Below are 21,419 nucleotides of genomic sequence, written 5' to 3' on the forward strand. Positions count from 1 at the left end.
TTAACCTGCAGGAATATTTTCAAATTTGTATCTCATAGTTAGTTCCTAGGATAATGAATCAAATACATTTACATCTTTCAATACTTCTAAAATGGGGTCCAGGTTTAAAACAATTACAGGTTTAAAACAATTACAGGTTTAAAACAATTACAGGTTTAAAATAATTACAGGTGCACCTTACTATCTTATACTATATCATAAATGGTCTTAACTAGTAAACACAGATTCTAGTTTTTATCCAGTTTGCACAGATGGCTGACTCAGGCTCAGATTCTACTGACTGGGCCCTGTTTCACCTCCACACAGGAATACACACTCAGAGCCTCCTGACTGGGCCCTGTTTACACCTACACACAGGAATACACACTCAGAGCCTCCTGACTGGGCCCTGTTTACACCTCCACACAGGAATACACACTCAGAGCCTCCTGACTGGGCCCTGTTTACACCTCCACACAGGAATACACACTCAGAGCCTACTGACTGGGCCCTGTTTATACCTCCACACAGGAATACACACTCAGAGCCTCCTGACTGGGCCCTGTTTACACCTCCACACAGGAATACACACTCGGAGCCTACAAGGATTTTCTAAAAACTCCACTTTGCGTGTTTCACTCACCTCTTCCTTTTTAAACTACGTTCGAGATGTGGTATCCACTCGGCTCGCTGCCTCTCAGATCAAAGGTGGGTCCATTTGCTCCGTTCCCGCAGTGTGGTTTCCCTGAGATCCCAAGTTTGAGGGATCCCTGGTGCACCACTTACCCAGGTCGGCAGGAGCGGTCACCAAGTCAAGATTCACATCCCCATCGCAAATTGTGGTGGTTAATTTCTTTAATATCAATTGAGGAGACAAATTTATCACACAAATTTATCCCACTTATAAGGGAGCAGGTCAATACAACACACAAATAAAGTCAATCAATTGAGTGCCCTACGATAATGATGGCTGGTCGACGAATCACCCCCAGATGATTCATTGAGAGATGAATCACCCCCCGATGATTCGTTGAGAGATGAATCACCCCCAGATGATTCGTTGAGAGATGAATCACCCCCAGATGATTCGTTGAGAGATGAATCACCCCCAGATGATTCGTTGAGAGATTAATCACCCCCAGATGATTCGTTGAGAGATGAATCACCCCCAGATGATTCATTGAGAGCCACGAGACAAAAGTACAAAGGTCTTTTACAGCCAAGATACACCCCTTTCAACCTACATGACCAACAACAGATGTATAGAACGGGTCACAAGGTTAAGATTTGTATGAAAGACACTTATAATTCTCAGCAGAGTGTATCTGCTGTAAAAACAGTACTCTGTGTAGAGACCAGGGTCTGGCCCTGGGGTCATCTCTCCCTCGTACCATATAGAACAGAAACATTAACTCATGTTCTGGAATGCGGTCTCTTTAGGTTTTATCAACCAAAAGACATTGTAAATCTCCTGTCAGTGTTTTCTCCCAGAGGCCCATCCTCAGTAGAACACAGAAACAATAGTTCTAAGAACCCTCTATTCTGTTAATAAAACAACCATTTGATGCAATAAAAGTAATATAACATAATCTTGCAGTTTTGCTCACAGTGTCCACTGAAAGTTGACTAGTAACAACAACTGGAACCTAAAAGACACCCACCATGAGAAACAAAAGGAAAAACCCAAACCAAACTTAAAGACAGGAAGCAAACCAAAAAGGTGGAGCAACTAAAGGTGTTGACTCTCCACATGTATCAAGACAACTGGAGCACTGGGCCAGACACTCTTAAATAGAACCTGGACCGGCTCAGTTGAAACACCTTCCCACTAACGAGATGGACAAGCCAGCACAGGTGTAACACATACTGACTAACGAGGTGACACCAATCAGTGCGTCCTACGTGCTAACGAGCTAGACGTGCTAACGAGCTGGACGTGCTAACGAGCTAGACGTGCTAACGAGCTGGACGTGCTAACGAGCTAGACGTGCTAACGAGCTAGACGTGCTAAAATCCAAACCTCAAACCATAAATGGAAAAACCAAAGCCTGTAACACCTTCCCCCTTAAGACAACAAATATATCATATATTTTTTATGGACAAGTTTGCTCACCACCAACAGAAAACAACTTCCATTTCTCATTATAATCAACTACAATGCTTCACCTTCACCAATATAAACATGGTGTCTACTGGCTGTCATCAAGAAAAAAATATTTTCCCCCACTAGCTTCTAGAACTCTCATCTTACCTAAAACTCACTAGCTTCTAGAACTCTCGTCTTCCTAAAACTCACAAGCTTCTAGAACTCTCGTCGTCCTAAAACTCACTAGCTTCTAGAACTCTCGTCTTCCTAAAACCCACTAGCTTCTAGAACTCTCGTCCCCTTGGAAAGAACCCCAAAATAAACTCAAATCAAATTGTATTAGTCACGTGTGCCGAATACAACAGGTGTAGACCTGTAGACCTAACAGTGAAATGCTGACTTACGAGCCCCTAACCAACAGTGCAGTTTCAAAAACATACAGAAAAGAATAAGAGATAAAACTAATCTCCAACACGGAAAAACGTGTCAAAATAAATTGCGATCCATGGTAACACACTGGTTAAACGCAAAACACAAATCTTTTTGACTGCCCACCCTTGAGACAAACCAAGAAGTCCTTACCACGGACATGTCAGAGCTTCTCTCTCTTTTCAGGGTTCACTAGATAGGCATGTTGTTGGATCGGGGCCCAGTCCCCAATGTCATGCTCTAGTACATTTGGTTTGGCACATCTGAGAATGAACCCTGATATTCTAAAAGCAGGATAACAATGTCAATATAGTTGTACCCAAAAATGGTCAGTTGGTTGCATGAATAAGTATTACATGAATTGTAAATATGAAATATCAAACCAAATGTACACCCCTTTGTTAATACATATTGACAATAATGAACCTAATGGTGAGGCATGAAATAATAAAAAAAATCTGATTTTGTCAGGCTGAATGTTTGAAATTTTTTACATTTTACATTTAGTCATTTAGCAGACGCTCTTATCCAGAGCGACTTACAGTAGTGAATACATATATTTCATTAAAAAAAAAATTGTACTTTTTTTATTTTATTTTTTATAAATATGAGGTGATTTGAGTCATGCTTCTTCAGTAGTGGAATAAGACAATTAGCACTTGAATGTTGTAAAGAAATACTGGAGTGAGTAGGATTGTTAATAAAATTGATATAGACCAATTTATTATACTGCGTCCATGTGTATAGGCTGCAACTACGTTGAAATGAAGTTGTTTTCAAGTCATTGACAAAACGACCAAGAAAGACATCTTTTCAACTTTCACTTTCAACAACAACCGAACATATATTGGAAGTCGGGCATACGTCTTATTTTCAACGTCTTTCAATGACATTTGGCTAAATGAGAATAGTGCAATGTCCAAACACCAGTTTTAAACGTGTCCAAATCAATAACCAATATGTAGAAACAGTTTGTGATAAATTTAAAAACCTAAACATTTTGAAGTGTTGCATTTGATTCAAGTGGGTAACCAACGTGGTAAGCGTAACACATTTTTTTTTGTCACTTTTTATTAAATCTCATAAATTAGTAAACTCTTCCATTTCAGAGCCTGGATTTTCCCCCCGAGGCTAATATCCATATCATGCTGAAATCAATAGAACAGGGGGCAAATGTTTAGGGTTCTACATTGTGACATCATTAAAATACTCCTTCTACAATGTTTAAACATTCTACATTGTGACATCATTAATATACTCCTACTACAATGTTAAAACATTCTACATTGTGACATAATTAAAATACTCCTACTACAATGTTAAAACATTCTACATTGTGACATTATTTCATTGATATCATGAAACAACTCCTTCATGTATTTTCTGATGTTTAATCAGAGGTCTTTTACTAGAGTATCTCTTCCCACATTGATCACAGCTATAAGGTTTCTCTCCTGTGTGTGTTCTCTGGTGTATAGTCAGCTGGCCAGATGTAGTAAAACTCTTCCACATTGATCACAGCTAAAAGGTTTCTCTCCTGTGTGTGTTCTATGGTGTATCTTCAGATGGCTAGAACAAAAAAAACTCTTCCCACATTGAGTACAGCTATATGATTTCTCTCGTATCTCTCCTGTGTGTGTTCTATGGTGTACCTTCAGACTGCTAGAACAAAAAAAACTCTTCCCACATTGAGTACAGCTATATGATTTATCTCCTGTGTGTGTTCTATGGTCTACCTTCAGATGACTAGAACGAAAAAAACTCTTCCCACATTGAGTACAGCTATATGGTTTCTCTTGTTTCTCTCCTGTGTGTTCTCTGATGTGATATCAGGCTTCTTGACTGGGTAAAACTCTTTCCACATTGAGTACAGCTAAAAGGTTTTTCTCCTGTGTGTTTTTTCTGGTGTCTCTTCAGACAGCTAGAACGAAAAAAACTCTTCCCACATTGAGTACAGCTATATGGTTTCTCTCGTTTCTCTCCTGTGTGTGTTCTCTGATGTGATCAGGCTTCTTGACTGGGTAAAACTTTTTCCACATTGATTACAGCTAAAGATTTCTCTCCTGTGTGTGTTCTCTGGTGTGATACCAGGCTACTTGACTGAGTAAAACCCTTGCCACACTGATCACAGCCATATGGCTGCTCTCCTGTGTGTGTTCTCTGGTGTGATACCAGGCTACTTGACTGAGTAAAACCCTTGCCACACTGATCACAGCCATATGGCTGCTCTCCTGTGTGTGTTCTCTGGTGTGATACCAGGCTACTTGACTGAGTAAAACTCTTGCCACACTGATCACAGCTATAAGGCTTCTCTCCTGTGTGTGTTCTCTGGTGTGATACCAGGTGGCTTGACTGAGTAAAACTCTTCCCACATTGATTACAGCTATAAGGTTTCTCTCCTGTGTGTACTCGCTGGTGTTTTTTCAATTCTGATGAAGACTTGAAACGTTTCCCACAGTCAGAGCAGCAGTGAGGTTTCTTTCCTGTGGGTCTCTGATGTGTTTCTTGAGGTGTCCTGATGTGGAGAGACTCTCTCTGCCTTGTCAGCTCACGATGTTGTTGAGGCTCCCCAGAGGATCCATGATAGTCACGTCTCTCTCCTGTATGGAACGTCAAAGTCAGACAGTCAATATAGTGAATGTTTAAATGTTTTTTGACATTGACAAATGTCGTCTAAGTCTTGTTTTACTTTGATTTTGGTCCACCAGCCACTGTATCAGGCAGATGATAGAATATACCAGCCACTGATTTTTTACCAGCCCAAATATTTTTTTGCCATGACTGCTTACACCAAAAATCACAACAACAAGAAACTAATGAGCAGCTTGGCAATGTTTGTAAAACAAGAAATGTAATTATGAAGTAATGTGGTATATTGCTCAATGTAATTACATTTTTGTGACAAGAGACTTTTAACCAATGTGTTAAAATAATTCATTTAGATACAATAGTAATGATGAACATGAAGAATCACCAAAGTGCCTCCATAACACATCACTACACACCACACTGTCCTGCCAGATAAACTGCTGATCACTACACACCACACTGTCCTGACAGATAAACTGATCACCACACACCACACTGTCCTGCCAGATAAACTGATCACTACACACCACACTGTCCTGCCAGATAAACTGATCACTACACACCACACTGTCCTGACAGATAAACTGCTGCCTTATTATTATAGTTCAGGGCTCTACGCTGACATGTGTTTCTAAGTTTATATACTGAACAAAAATATAAACGCAACATGGAAAGTGTTGGTCCCATGTTTCATGAGGGATCGTCTGAGGAGGGGAGGGGCTGAGGAGTATTTCTGTCTGTAATAAAGCCCTTTTGTGTGGAAAACCTAATTCTGATTGGCTGGGTCTTGTGCCCCAGTGGGTGGGCCTACGGCAGCAGAACCTGCCCAGTCGTGAAACCCATAGATTAGGGCCTAATGAATATATTTCAATTGACTTCTATGAACTGTAACTCAGTAAAATCTTTGAAGTTGTCGCATGTTGCGTTTATATTTTTTGTTGAGTATAGTTAGGAGCTGGACAATTGCACAGTAACAGAATTACACCAGACTCTGATTTTTCATTTTAAAATGTGTGCAAAACAAAAACCATTGCTGCTTTAAAACCACGTTTGTGTTCATCAGTTCAACAACTGCAGGGTTTGTGCCCCGTTATTAAATAATAGTATTTACTGGTGTTAATCTGACCTTCTGTCTCCTCCTCCTCTTTCACTTCAAAACTGCATCCTCCTCTTCCTCTTTACAGTAACATCCTCCTCCTCTTTCACTCTGAACGCATCTTCCTCTTCTTTCACTGTAACGTCTTTCTCTTCTTCTTTCACTGTAACAGCCTCACCCTCTACTTCTTGTTTTACTGTAACATCCTCCTCTTCCTTCTCCTCTTTCACGACAATGTTCGCCTCAGAGCTTCTTTCTCCGTCCAGCAGACCTCCTCTGTTTAACAGGAGGGGAGTAGTTTAGGGAGCTCATGTTCGGGGATGTTAGCTAGCTAGCTATCATTAGCGACTAGGCCTAATGCTAACTTAACCAGCCAGCTACTATAGCTGACTAATACAAAATAACGTAATATTAAATTAAATAGGTTAACAAGTAGATACGACAGAAGTGTGTCTAAAACACAGTAGCTAATATAGACCGAAAGCGTATAAATAGCTTGAATCTTTCGGCTATGTTGGCTAGCAAGCTACCGAGGTGGTTGACGAGCTGTTTATGAAGAACCGTCCACTAGATTATACGTCACGCTGCAGCATCGCCTGAAAGACGCACATCGCCGTCTGCTGACTGGAGGGAAACGCAGTTGAGGATCACATTTTATTTTCAGACTAAGATTATTTACATGGATTTAATTAAATAATACTATTGAGACATACAAAGACAGGAATGTGGTGATTGATTAGTGAGAATACATTTTTTTTACTACAGCACATTTAAGGCAGTTTCATTCAGTCAAACAACATATAAATAAGTAGCCAGCTACTGTAGCTCTATACTGCTGCTACATGGTGTAACAATACATCATGTAGATGTATATAATGAACAGACTAGGTCTATACTGCTCCTACATGGTGTACAAATACATCATGTAGATGTATATAATGAACAGACTAGGTCTATACTGCTGCTACATGGTGTAACAATACATCATGTAGATGTATATAATGAACAGAATAGGTCTATACTGCTCCTACATGGTGTAACAATACATCATGTAGATGTATATAATGAACAGACTAGGTCTATACTGCTGCTACATGGTGTAACAATACATCATGTAGATGTATATAATGAACAGACTAGGGTCTATACTGCTGCTACATGGTGTAACAATACATCATGTAGATGTATATAATGAAACAGACTAGGTCTATACTGCTGCTACATGGTGTAACAATACATCATGTAGATGTATATAATGAACAGACTAGGTCCTATACTGCTCCTACATGGTGTAACAATACATCATGTAGATGTATATAAGGACACAGACTAGGTCTATACTGCTGCTACATGGTGTAACAATACATCATTAGATGTATACTACCGTTCAAAGTTTGGGGACACTTAGAAATGTCCTTGTTTTTTTTGTAAACAGTGTGCTGGCTTTCTCGTTCTTTAATAACAAAGCTTTTGTAAACATGTTTTTCTATGCAGCAGTTCAACCATGAAGGCCGGATTCCCTCAGTCCTCTGAACAGTTGATGTTGAGATATGTCTGTTACTTGAATAAATTAACAAAAAAATTCCACAAATTAACATTTCACTAGGCACACCTGTTAATTGAAATCAATTCCAGGTGACTACTTCATGAAAGCTGGTTAAGAGAATGCCAGAGTGTGCAAAGCTGTCATCAAGACAAAGGGGTGAAATATCTTTGATTTGTTTAACAATTTTTTTGGCTACTACATGATTCCATATGCTTTATTCATAGTTTTGATGTCTTCATTATTATTCTACAATGTAGAAAATAGTAAAAATAAAAACCCTTGAATGAGTAGGTGTGTCCAAACTTTTGACTGGTACTGTATGTAAATGTGATATTTCACTTGTTGTTTTTGTTACATTTGAAACATTTATAAAAACCTGTTTTTGCTTTGTCATTATGGGGTATTGTGATGTCATTATGGGGTATTGTGATGTCATTATGGGGTATTGTGATGTCATTATGGGGTATTGTGATGTCACTTTGGGGTATTGTGATGTCATTATGGGGTATTGTGATGTCACTATGGGGTATTGTGTGTAGATTGAGGGTAAAATATTGATTTAATCTATTTTAGAATAACGTAACAAATTGTGGAAAAAGTGAAGGGGTCTGAATACTTTCCGACTGCACTGTATATATAGGAGCAGTAACTTAGTGACATCACTTCCTGAAACAGGAGGTACCAATATATAACATAGGTTCACAATATCAACATTCAATGTATCAAAATATATGACCAAGCTGGAAGTGTAAACGCCAGCCCAACCACAATCCTAGAGGTTCACTGATGATCAACCTCCTCCTTCACATCTGACTCCTGATGATCAACCTCCTCCTTCACATCTGACTCCTGATGATCAACCTCCTCCTTCACATCTGACTCCTGATGATCAACCTCCTCCTTCACATCTGACTCCTGATGATCAACCTCCTCCTTCACATCTGACTCCTGATGATCAACCTCCGCCTTCACATCTGACTCCTGATGATCAACCTCCTCCTTCACGTCTGACTCCTGATGATCAACCTCCTCCTTCACATCTGACTCTAGTGATCAATCCAGAGCATCTTCTTTTTGGGGGGAATCCCGATGGACGACGTCATCCAATAGGCCATCATCACGACCACCGCCCACAAGTTAATTGACATTCAGGTACATTGGCAGGTTCACAGGGAGAAACCCCCTGTTAGAAGCATGTCTAACGCTATTTAAAATCAATTTTTGCTGAAAAGTAGTGATGTGGAAACAAAGCTTCCTGAAGCATTGATGCTTTCCAGCCAATTGTCTCAAAATAGGTTCATTACTCAAGGCTTTGAGCAATACAGAATTTAGAACAGCCACATTATTATAGATGACATCCCACACCGTAGCAGCATAGCCTTTATGTCATTATTATAGATGACACCCCACACCGTAGCAGCATAGCCTTTATGTCATTATTATAGATGACCTCCCACACCGTAGCAGCATAGCCTTTATGTCATTATTATAGATGACGTCCCACACCATAGCAGCATAGCCTTTATGTCATTATTATAGATGACATCCCACACCGTAGCACCATAGCCTTTATGTCATTATTATAGATGACGTCCCACACCGTAGCAGCATAGCCTTTATGTCATTATTATAGATGACGTCCACACCGTAGCAGCATAGCCTTATGTCATTATTATAGATGACGTCCCACACCGTAGCAGCATAGCCTTTATGTCATTATTATAGATGACGTCCCACACCGTAGCAGCATAGCCTTTATGTCATTATTATAGATGACATCCCACACCGTAGCAGCATAGCCTTTATGTCATTATTATAGATGACGTCCCACACCGTAGCAGCATAGCCTTTATGTCATTATTATAGATGACGTCCCACACCGTAGCAGCATAGCCTTTATGTCATTATTATAGACGACATCCCACACCGTAGCAGCATAGCCTTTATGTCATTATTATAGATGACGTCCCACACCGTAGCAGCATAGCCTTTATGTCATCTACTAAACCACTCACCGTGCTCGAGAGCATCAAATCCATGCCGCATTGTGGGTAAATGGTGACTGATTTATAAATAATAATGAGTAATTATTTATGATGCGAGGTGATTTGTAGATCAGTCAGTTGGCAGTCGCCTGCAGTGTCGAACAAGCCCAATACCAAACCAATCAGGTGGTTGTTTGATGAAATGAAGCTTCCGACGCCATTGATGACGTGCTGCTGATAAAGTGATACAGGCATCGGTACACTGCTTTGATGTTTACTGCTTAGCGATTTGGACACATGCCTCGTAGCTCCGGTATCAAACATAACATCCCCATCAAAAAGTTGACAAAACAAAAAGGAGCAAGCAGGTTGATTTCCTCTGTCGTTTTGAACCCACGGCAAGAGGCACCAGATCCTACTGTGCTAACGGGTTCCCTCTAGATAACACAACCACACAGTACATGGAAAGCATGAGGTGTGACTAACGTTTGCAAGCTTCAGCTAAATATCGAGCTAGCGTGACCTTCCTAGTCAAATCAAATCAAATCAAATGTATTATATAGCCCTTCGTACATCAGCTGATATCTCAAGTGCTGTACAGAAACCCAGCCTAGAACCCCAAACAGCAAGCAATGCATGTGAAAGAAGCACGGTGGCTAGGAAAAACTCCCTAGGAAAAAACGCCCTAGAAAAGGCCAAAAACCTAGGAAGAAACCGAGAGAGGAACCAGGCTATGAGGGGTGGCCAGTCCTCTTCTGGCTGTGCCGGGTGGATATTATAACAGAACATGGTCAAGATGTTAAAATAAATGACCAGCATGGTCAAATAATAATAATCATAGTAGTTGTCAAGGGTGCAACAAGCACGTCCGGTGAACAGGTCAGGGTTCCATAGCCGCAGGCAGAACAGTTGAAACTGGAGCAGCAGCACGGCCAGGTGGACTGGGGACAGCAAGGAGTCATCATGCCAGGTAGTCCTGAGGCATGGTCCTAGGGCTCAGGTCCTCCGAGAGAAAGAAAGAAAGAGAGAAAGAGAGAATTAGAGAGAGCATATTTAAATTCTCACAGGACACCGGATAAGACAAGAGAAATACTCCAGATGTAACAGACTGACCCTAGCCCCCCGACACATAAACTACTGCAGCGTAAATACTAGAGGCTGAGACAGGAGGGGTCAGGAGACACTGTGGCCCCCATCTGATAAAACCCCCGGACAGGGCCAAACAGGCAGGATATAACCCCACCCACTTTTCCAAAGCACAGCCCCCACACCACTAGAGGGATGTCTCCAACCACCAACTTACCGTCCTAAGACAAGGCCGAGTATAGCCCACAAGATCTCCACCACGGCACAACCCAAGGGGGGGGGGGGGGCGCCAACCCAGACAGGAAGACCACGTCAGTGACTCAGCCCACTCAAGTGACGGCACCCCTCCCAGGGACGGCATGGAAGAACACCAGTACGCCAGTGACTCAGCCCCTGTAATAGGGTTAGAGGCAGAGAATCCCAGTGGAGAGAGGGGGAACTGGCAAGGCAGAGACAGCAAGGGCGGTTCGTTGCTCCAGCCTTTCCGTTCACCTTCACACTCCTGGGCCAGACTATACTTAATCATAGGACCTACTGAAGAGATAAGTCTTCAGTAAAGACTTAAAGGTTGAGACTGAGTCTGCGTCTCTCACATGGGTAGGCAGACCATTCCATAAAAATGGAGCTCTATAGGAGAAAGCCCTACCTCCAGCTGGTTGCTTAGAAATTCTAGGGACAATTAGGAGGCCTGCGTCTTGTGACCGTAGCGTACGTGTAGGTATGTACGGCAGGACCAAATCGGAAAGATAGGTAGGAGCAAGCCCATGTAATGCTTTGTAGGTTAGCAGTAAAACCTTGAAATCAGCCCTTGCCTTAACAGGAAGCCAGTGTAGGGAGGCTAGCACTGGAGTAATATGATCAAATTTTTGGTTCTGGTCAGGATTCTAGCAGCCGTATTTAGCACTAACTGAAGTTTGTTTAGTGCTTTATCCGGGTAGCCGGAAAGTAGAGCATTGCAGTAGTCGAGCCTAGAAGTAACAAAAGCATGGATTAATTTTTCTGCGTCATTTTTGGACAGAAAGTTTCTGATTTTTGCAATGTTACGTAGATGGAAAAAAGCTGTCCTTGAAGCAGTCTTGATACGTTCTTCAAAAGAGAGATCAGGGTCCAGAGTAACGCCGAGGTCCTTCACAGTTTTATTTGAGACGACTTTACAACCATCCAGATTAATTGTCAGATTCAACAGAAGATCTCTTTGTTTCTTGGGACCTAGAACAAGCATCTCTGTTTTGTCCGAGTTTAAAAGTAGAAAGTTTGCAGCCATCCACTTCCTTATGTCTGAAACACAGGCTTCTAGCGAGGGCAATTTTGGGGCTTCACCATGTTTCATTGAAATGTACAGCTGTGTGTCGTCCGCATAGCAGTGACATTTAACATTATGTTTTCGAATGACATCCCCAAGAGGAAAAATATATAGTGAAAACAATAGTGGTCCTAAAACGGAACCTTGAGGAACACCGAAATTTACAATTTATTTGTCAGAGGACAAACCATTCACAGAGACAAACTGATATCTTTCCGACAGATAAGATCTACACCAGGCCAGAACTTGTCCATGTAGACCAATTTGGGTTTCCAATCTCTCCAAAAGAATGTGGTGATCGATGGCATCAAAAGCGGCACTAAGATCTAGGAGCACGAGGACAGATGCAGAGCCTCGGTCTGACGTCATTAAAAGGTCATTTACCACCTTCACAAGTGCAGTCTCAGTGCTATGATGGGGTCTAAAACCAGACTGAAGCATTTCGTATACATTGTTTGTCTTCAGGAAGGCAGTGAGTTGCTGTGCAACAGCTTTTTCAAAATGTTTTGAGAGGAATTGAAGATTCGATATAGGCCGATAGTTTTTTATAATTTCTGGGTCAAGAGAGGCTTTATTACTGCCACTTTTAGTGAGCTTGGTACACATCCGGTGGATAGAGAGACGTTTATTATGTTCAACATAGGAGGGCCAAGCACAGGAAGCAGCTCTTTCAGTAGTTTAGTTGGAATAGGGTCCAGTATGCAGCTTGAGGGTTTGGAGGCCATGATTATTTTCATCATTGTGTCAAGAGATATAGTACTAAAACACTTTAGTATCTCCCTTGATCCTAGGTCCTGGCAGAGTTGTGCAGACTCAGGACAATGGAGCTTTGGAGGAATACCCAGATTTAAAGAGGAGTCCGTAATTTGTTTTCTAATGATCATGATCTTTTCCTCAAAGAAGTTCATAAATTTATTACTGCTGAAGTGAAAGCCATCCTCCATTTGCGAATGCTGCTTTTTAGTTAGCTTTGCGACAGTATCAAAAAGAAATTTCGGATTGTTCTTATTTTCCTCAATTAGGTTGGAAAAATAGGATGATCGAGCAGCAGTGAGGGCTCTTCGATACTGCACGGTACTGTCTTTCCAAGCTAGTCGGAAGACTTCCAGTTTGGTGTGGCGCCATTTCCGTTCCAATTTTCTGGAAGCTTGCTTCAGAGCTCATGTATTTTCTGTATACCAGGGAGCTAGTTTCTTATGACAGATGTTTTTAATTTTTAGGGGTGCAACTGCATCTAGGGTATTGCACAAGGTTAAATTGAGTTCCTCGGTTAGGTGGTTAACTGATTTTTGTCCTCTGACGTCCTTGGGTAGGCAGAGGGAGTCTGGAAGGGCATCAAGGAATCTTTGGGTTGTCTGAGAATTTATAGCACGACTTTTAATCTTCCTTGGTTGGGGTCTGAGCAGATTATTTGTTGCAATTGCAAACGCAATAAAATGGTGGTCCGATAATCCAGGATTATGAGGAAAAACATTAAGATCCACAACATTTATTCCATGGGACAAAACTAGGTCCAGAGTATGACTGTGGCAGTGAGTAGGTCCAGAGACATGTTGGACAAAACCCACTGAATCGATGATGGCTCCGAAAGCCTTTTGGAGTGGGTCTGTGGACTTTTCCATGTGAATGTTAAAGTCACCAAAAATTAGAATATTATCTGCTATGACTACAAGATCCGATAGGAATTCAGGGAACTCAGTGAGGAACACTGCATATTGCCCAGGAGGCCTGTAAACAGTAGCTATAAAAAGTGAGTGAGTAGGCTGCATAGATTTCATGACTAGAAGCTCAAAAGACGAAAACGTCATAGTCCCGTCTCTCAAATCAGTGAATCAACACAGGAAGGAGCAATGGATGGATAGTTCATTTATTTCCAAAGCTGCAATGATGGGACACACACAGTATGGATGAATGATCAGTAGTGATGGGATATAAATAGCACTCCTACAGCAATTCTCCATAAATCTGCCTTCTATAATAAACTAACAAAAAACTATCAAAATGTCTGTCAAAGTTATTGTGATCATATAGTGGATTTAACAATTCCTAATAATTTCTAATTTACTATAATAAAAATAATACATTGTTTCCATGTGTAATCTCATATTCACAACATCAGAATAAACTGTCATCCATTTTAGTATAAAAATATATCAAATTAACCTGAAATATTACTCAATGTCCCCCTCTGGTGGTGAAGACGTATAATCTCCCTAAACTAACAGAACAGGGCTGATAAACTGGCTGGTGTTCATGAGTTCATAAAACATATACTTTATACAGTTGTCATAAATTACCTGCATTGATGACACACACAGTGTGGATGAATGATCAGTAGTCGACAGGATATAAACAGCACTCCTAAAGAAGATGCAGTGTGGATGAATGATCAGGATATAAATAGCTCTCCTAAAGAAGATGCAGTATGGATGAATGATCAGTAGTGACAGGATATAAATAGCACTCCTATAGAAGATGCAGTGTGGATGAATGATCAGGATATAAATAGCACTCCTATAGAAGATGCAGTGTGGATGAATGATCAGGATATAAATAGCACTCCTATAGAAGATGCAGTGTGGATGAATGATCAGGATATAAATAGCACTCCTAAAGAAGATGCAGTGTGGATGAATGATCAGGATATAAATAGCACTCCTATAGAAGATGCAGTGTGGATGAATGATCAGGATATAAATAGCACTCCTATAGAAGATGCAGTGAGGATGAATGATCAGGATATAAATAGCACTCCTATAGAAGATGCAGTGTGGATGAATGATCAGGATATAAATAGCACTCCTATAGAAGATGCAGTGTGGATGAATGATCAGGATATAAATAGCACTCCTATAGAAGATGCAGTGTGGATGAATGATCAGGATATAAATAGCACTCCTATAGAAGATGCAGTGAGGATGAATGATCAGGAAATAAATAGCACTCCTATAGAAGATGCAGTGTGGATGAATGATCAGGATATAAATAGCACTCCTATAGAAGATGCAGTGTGGATGAATGATCAGGATATAAATAGCACTCCTATAGAAGATGCAGTGTGGATGAAAGATCAGGATATAAATAGCACTCCTATAGAAGATGCAGTGAGGATGAATGATCATGATATAAATAGCACTCCTATAGAAGACGCAGTGTGGATGAATGATCAGGATATAAATAGCACTCCTATAGAAGATGCAGTGAGGATGAATGATCAGGAAATAAATAGCACTCCTATAGAAGATGCAGTGTGGATGAATGATCAGGATATAAATAGCACTCCTATAGAAGATGCAGTGTGGATGAATGATCAGGATATAAATAGCACTCCTATAGAAGATGCAGTGTGGATGAATGATCAGGATATAAATAGCACTCCTATAGAAGATGCAGTGAGGATGAATGATCAGGATATAAATAGCACTCCTATAGAAGATGCAGTGTGGATGAATGATCAGGATATAAATAGCACTCCTATAGAAGATGCAGTGAGGATGAATGATCAGGAAATAAATAGCACTCCTATAGAAGATGCAGTGTTGATGAATGATCAGGTTATAAATAGCACTCCTATAGAAGATGCAGTGAGGATGAATGATCAGGATATAAATAGCACTCCTATAGAAGATGCAGTGTGGATGAATGATCAGGATATAAATAGCACTCCTATAGAAGATGCAGTGAGGATGAATGATCAGGATATAAATAGCACTCCTATAGAAGATGCAGTGTGGATGAATGATCAGGATATAAATAGCACTCCTATAGAAGATGCAGTGGGGATGAATGATCAGGATATAAATAGCACTCCTATAGAAGATGCAGTGAGGATGAATGATCAGGATATAAATAGCACTCCTATAGAAGATGCAGTGTGGATGAATGATCAGGATATAAATAGCACTCCTATAGAAGATGCAGTGTGGATGAATGATCAGGATATAAATAGCACTCCTATAGAAGATGCAGTGAGGATGAATGATCAGGATATAAATAGCACTCCTATAGAAGATGCAGTGAGGATGAATGATCAGGATATAAATAGCACTCCTATAGAAGATGCAGTGTGGATGAATGATCAGGATATAAATAGCACTCCTATAGAAGATGCAGTGTTGATGAATGATCAGGATATAAATAGCACTCCTATAGAAGATGCAGTGTGGATGAATGATCAGGATATAAATAGCACTCCTATAGAAGATGCTGTGTGGATGAATGATCAGGATATAAATAGCACTCCTATAGAAGATGCAGTGTGGATGAATGATCAGGATATAAATAGCACTCCTATAGAAGATGCAGTGGGGATGAATGATCAGGATATAAATAGCACTCCTATAGAAGATGCAGTGTGGATGAATGATCAGGATATAAATAGCACTCCTAAAGAAGATGCAGTGGGGATGAATGATCAGGATATAAATAGCACTCCTATAGAAGCTGCAGTGAGGATGAATGATCAGGATATAAATAGCACTCCTATAGAAGATACAGTGTGGATGAATGATCAGGATATAAATAGCACTCCTATAGAAGATGCAGTGAGGATGAATGATCAGGATATGAATAGCACTCCTATAGAAGATGCAGTGAGGATGAATGATCAGGATATAAATAGCACTCCTATAGAAGATGCAGTGTGGATGAATGATCAGGATATAAATAGCTCTCCTAAAGAAGATGCAGTGTGGATGAATGATCAGGATATAAATAGCTCTCCTAAAGAAGATGCAGTATGGATGAATGATCAGTAGTGACAGGATATAAATAGCACTCCTATAGAAGATGCAGTGTGGATGAATGATCAGGATATAAATAGCACTCCTATAGAAGATGCAGTGTGGATGAATGATCAGGATATAAATAGCACTCCTATAGAAGATGCAGTGTGGATGAATGATCAGGATATAAATAGCACTCCTATAGAAGATGCAGTGAGGATGAATGATCAGGATATAAATATCACTCCTATAGAAGATGCAGTGTGGATGAATGATCAGGATATAAATAGCACTCCTATAGAAGATGCAGTGTGGATGAATGATCAGTAGTGACAGGATATAAATAGCACTCCTATAGAAGATGCAGTGTGGATGAATGATTAGGATATAAATAGCACTCCTATAGAAGATGCAGTGTGGATGAATGATCAGGATATAAATAGCACTCCTAAAGAAGATGCAGTGTGGATGAATGATCAGGATATAAATAGCACTCCTATAGAAGATGCAGTGTGGATGAATGATCAGGATATAAATAGCACTCCTATAGAAGATGCAGTGAGGATGAATGATCAGGATATAAATAGCACTCCTATAGAAGATGCAGTGTGGATGAATGATCAGGATATAAATAGCACTCCTATAGAAGATGCAGTGGGGATGAATGATCAGGAAATAAATAGCACTCCTATAGAAGATGCAGTGTGGATGAATGATCAGGATATAAATAGCACTCCTATAGAAGATGCAGTGTGGATGAATGATCAGGATATAAATAGCACTCCTATAGAAGATGCAGTGTGGATGAATGATCAGGATATAAATAGCACTCCTATAGAAGATGCAGTGAGGATGAATGATCAGGATATAAATAGCACTCCTATAGAAGATGCAGTGTGGATGAATGATCAGGATATAAATAGCAGTCCTATAGAAGATGCAGTGAGGATGAATGATCAGGATATAAATAGCACTCCTATAGAAGATGCAGTGTGGATGAATGATCAGGATATAAATAGCACTCCTATAGAAGATGCAGTGTGGATGAATGATCAGGATATAAATAGCACTCCTATAGAAGATGCAGTGAGGATGAATGATCAGGTTATAAATAGCACTCCTATAGAAGATGCAGTGAGGATGAATGATCAGGATATAAATAGCACTCCTATAGAAGATGCAGTGTGGATGAATGATCAGGATATAAATAGCACTCCTATAGAAGATGCAGTGTGGATGAATGATCAGGATATAAATAGCACTCCTATAGAAGATGCAGTGTGGATGAATGATCAGGATATAAATAGCACTCCTATAGAAGATGCAGTGGGGATGAATGATCAGGATATAAATAGCACTCCTATAGAAGATGCAGTGTGGATGAATGATCAGGATATAAATAGCACTCCTATAGAAGATGCAGTGTGGATGAATGATCAGGATATAAATAGCACTCCTATAGAAGATGCAGTGAGGATGAATGATCAGGATATAAATAGCACTCCTATAGAAGATGCAGTGTGGATGAATGATCAGGATATAAATAGCACTCCTATAGAAGATGCAGTGAGGATGAATGATCAGGATATAAATAGCACTCCTATAGAAGATGCAGTGTGGATGAATGATCAGGATATAAATAGCACTCCTATAGAAGATGCAGTGTGGATGAATGATCAGGATATAAATAGCACTCCTATAGAAGATGCAGTGGGGATGAATGATCAGGATATAAATAGCACTCCTATAGAAGATGCAGTGTGGATGAATGATCAGGATATAAATAGCACTCCTATAGAAGATGCAGTGTGGATGAATGATCAGGATATAAATAGCACTCCTATAGAAGATGCAGTGTGGATGAATGATCAGGATATAAATAGCACTCCTATAGAAGATGCAGTGTGGATGAATGATCAGGATATAAATAGCACTCCTATAGAAGATGCAGTGTGGATGAATGATCAGGATATAAATAGCACTCCTATAGAAGATGCAGTGTGGATGAATGATCAGGATATAAATAGCACTCCTATAGAAGATGCAGTGTGGATGAATGATCAGGATATAAATAGCACTCCTAAAGATGATGCATTTTCCAGTTTGCTACCAACTTGAAAGAGGGAACTTCTGCATAAAACCCACATGGAAAACTGAGATTCGGCAAATAACATATAAAGAGAGGCCAAACCAACAACAGTAGTTACTAAATCATAAATTGCTAATGTATGAATTAAAAGGTGGATTTTATGATCTAATGTCAACTTTATACATTTCTATCACAGGACCACCCAATTTTTCAAATTCTCCATAAATCTGCTGTGGATTACCCAGAATCCCATACCTTTATCACTGAATGTAATGTAAACACACGAGCAGCGGTCAAAGGTCCTGCATCTCAGTGCTAGAGGCATCACTACAGACCCGGGTTCTAAACTACAGACACGGGTCCGTTATTGTAAATAACAATTTGTCCTTTTAAAGAGCCACACAACAATCACTCAACCAATCTGCAGTTCAAACAATAACAAAGCTGTAATTCCACCACTGTTTTGGTTATAAGATGATTATGGGGCTGGAGAAATGTAACTAGTCTCAAATGCATAGACAGACCTATGGATGCAAGGACTGACCATCCATGATATCAACATTATAGTTTTAACTATGTTGAGGCTATACAGTGTTGATTTACATTGTTTCTAAACATTGGAGTAAAAAAAGCTTATTTGGGGTTGTGATGGGGTACAACAGTTGAACAAAGCTCATGAGGCATGTGCTATATTCTTCAAGAATTAATGGCTTTAAATAAATAATTTAAAAGTCATAATATGGATATAGCAATTGCAGATTTCCCCTTTAACACCACACATCAGTTCAACAACTGCAGAGTTTGTGGCTCTGTTTTGAAGGCAGTACTTACTAGTATTAACCAGGGCCTGTTCATCATTAAAACCATTGGATGCCTTAAGATGCGTTTGGGAAACCGAGCCCAGATATCCAGTTTCCTCCTCTTCTTTCACAGCAACATCCTCCTCCTCTTTCACTCTGAACGCATCTTTCTCTTCTTTCACTGAAACGTCTTTCTCTTCTTCTTTCACTGTAACAGCCTCACCCTCTACTTGTTTTTGTATTGAAACAGCCTCCTCTTCCTTCTCCTCTTTGACGAGACCCCCTTTCTCCGTCCAGCAGACCTCTTCTTTAGCAGGAGGAGAGTAGCTCAGTGACCGCATGGTCGGGGATGTTAGCTAGCTAGGCTAATGCTAACTTAACCAGCCCGCTAGCTGAATAATAACAACAACACCGTAAATATGAAATTAAATCGGATAACTAACTAGACGACAGTAGTGGGTTTAAAACACAGTGGCTAATATACACTAAAGCGTCTAAAGAGCTTAATTGGTTCGGCTATTTTGTCTAGCAAGCTACCGAGGTGGCTGAATAACTGTTGCTGCTGTTGAAAGAAGCGTTCCGTCCACTAGATTATACGTCACACTAACAGCATTACCTTAAATTCCCAGACCGCCATCTGCTGACTGGAGTGGGTAACGCAGTTGATTAAAATGTATACTTTATTTTCAGACAATTTTGATTGTAGGAAGATTTTTTTACTCACCAGTGTAACAACACAGTGTGGTTAAAGACTTAGTAACTGAGTTGTAGTCACGATCTGGTTCCCTATAAGTACAAAGAGTTATGTTTTTGAGTTATTACAAATGTATTAACTTATTTCGGGAAATCTTCTAAACTACCCACAATGCACTATTTTCCAACGTCATATGTATTATCAACTCTATGCTACCGGGTGTGTATGCCAGTGTAACGGTGTAATGAAGTTACATTTAAAACATTTATTTAACCTTTATTTAACCAGGCAAACCAGCTAAGGACAAATTCTTATTTACAATAACGGACCCGTGTCTGTAGTTTTGAACCAGGGTCTGTAGTGACGCCTCTAGCACTGAGATGCAGGACCTTAGACTGCTGCTCGTGTGTTTACATTACAGTCAGTGATAAAGGTATGGGATTCTGGGTAATCCACAGCAGATTTATGGAGAATTTGAAAATTGGGTGGTCCTGGGATAGAAATGTATAAAGTTGACATTAGATCATAAAATCCACCTTTTACATCATAAATTAGCAATTCATGTTTTAGTAACATCTGTTGTTGGTTTGGCCTCTCTTTATATGTTATTTGCCGAATCTCAGTTTTCCATGTGGGTTTTATACTAAAGTTCCCTCTTTCAAGTTGGTAGCAAACTGGAAAATGCATCTTCTTTAGGAGGGCTATTTATATCCTGATCATTCATCCACACTGCATCTTCTATAGGAGTGCTATTTATATCCTGATCATTCATCCACACTGCATCTTCTATAGGAGTGCTATTTATATCCTGATCATTCATCCACACTGCATCTTCTATAGGAGTGCTATTTATTTCCTGATCATTCATCCACACTGCATCTTCTATAGGAGTGCTATTTATATCCTGATCATTCATCCTCACTGCATCTTCTATAGGAGTGCTATTTATATCCTGATCATTCATCCACACTGCATCTTCTATAGGAGTGCTATTTATATCCTGATCATTCATC

At 40.0% G+C, this 21,419-nt stretch overlaps 1 protein-coding gene across 1 annotated transcript in view; it reads right to left on the reverse strand.

Annotated features, from left to right (window-relative positions):
- Positions 1-4,181: 4,181 nt before the first annotated feature.
- Positions 4,182-21,419, reverse strand: part of LOC115149608 (zinc finger protein 271-like) — a 73,872-nt gene continuing 56,634 nt past the window's right edge. Inside the window, exons 3-4 of the mRNA XM_029692560.1 lie at positions 4,541-4,923; positions 4,182-4,462 (exon numbers count right to left, since the gene is read on the reverse strand). Coding sequence (XP_029548420.1) covers positions 4,277-4,462; positions 4,541-4,923 — 569 coding nt within the window. The 3' untranslated portion in view covers positions 4,182-4,276. The remainder of the gene's footprint in view (positions 4,463-4,540; positions 4,924-21,419) is intronic.

This window comes from Salmo trutta, chromosome 15 (assembly GCF_901001165.1).
Source record: "Salmo trutta chromosome 15, fSalTru1.1, whole genome shotgun sequence".
Taxonomy (NCBI): Eukaryota; Metazoa; Chordata; class Actinopteri; order Salmoniformes; family Salmonidae; genus Salmo; species Salmo trutta.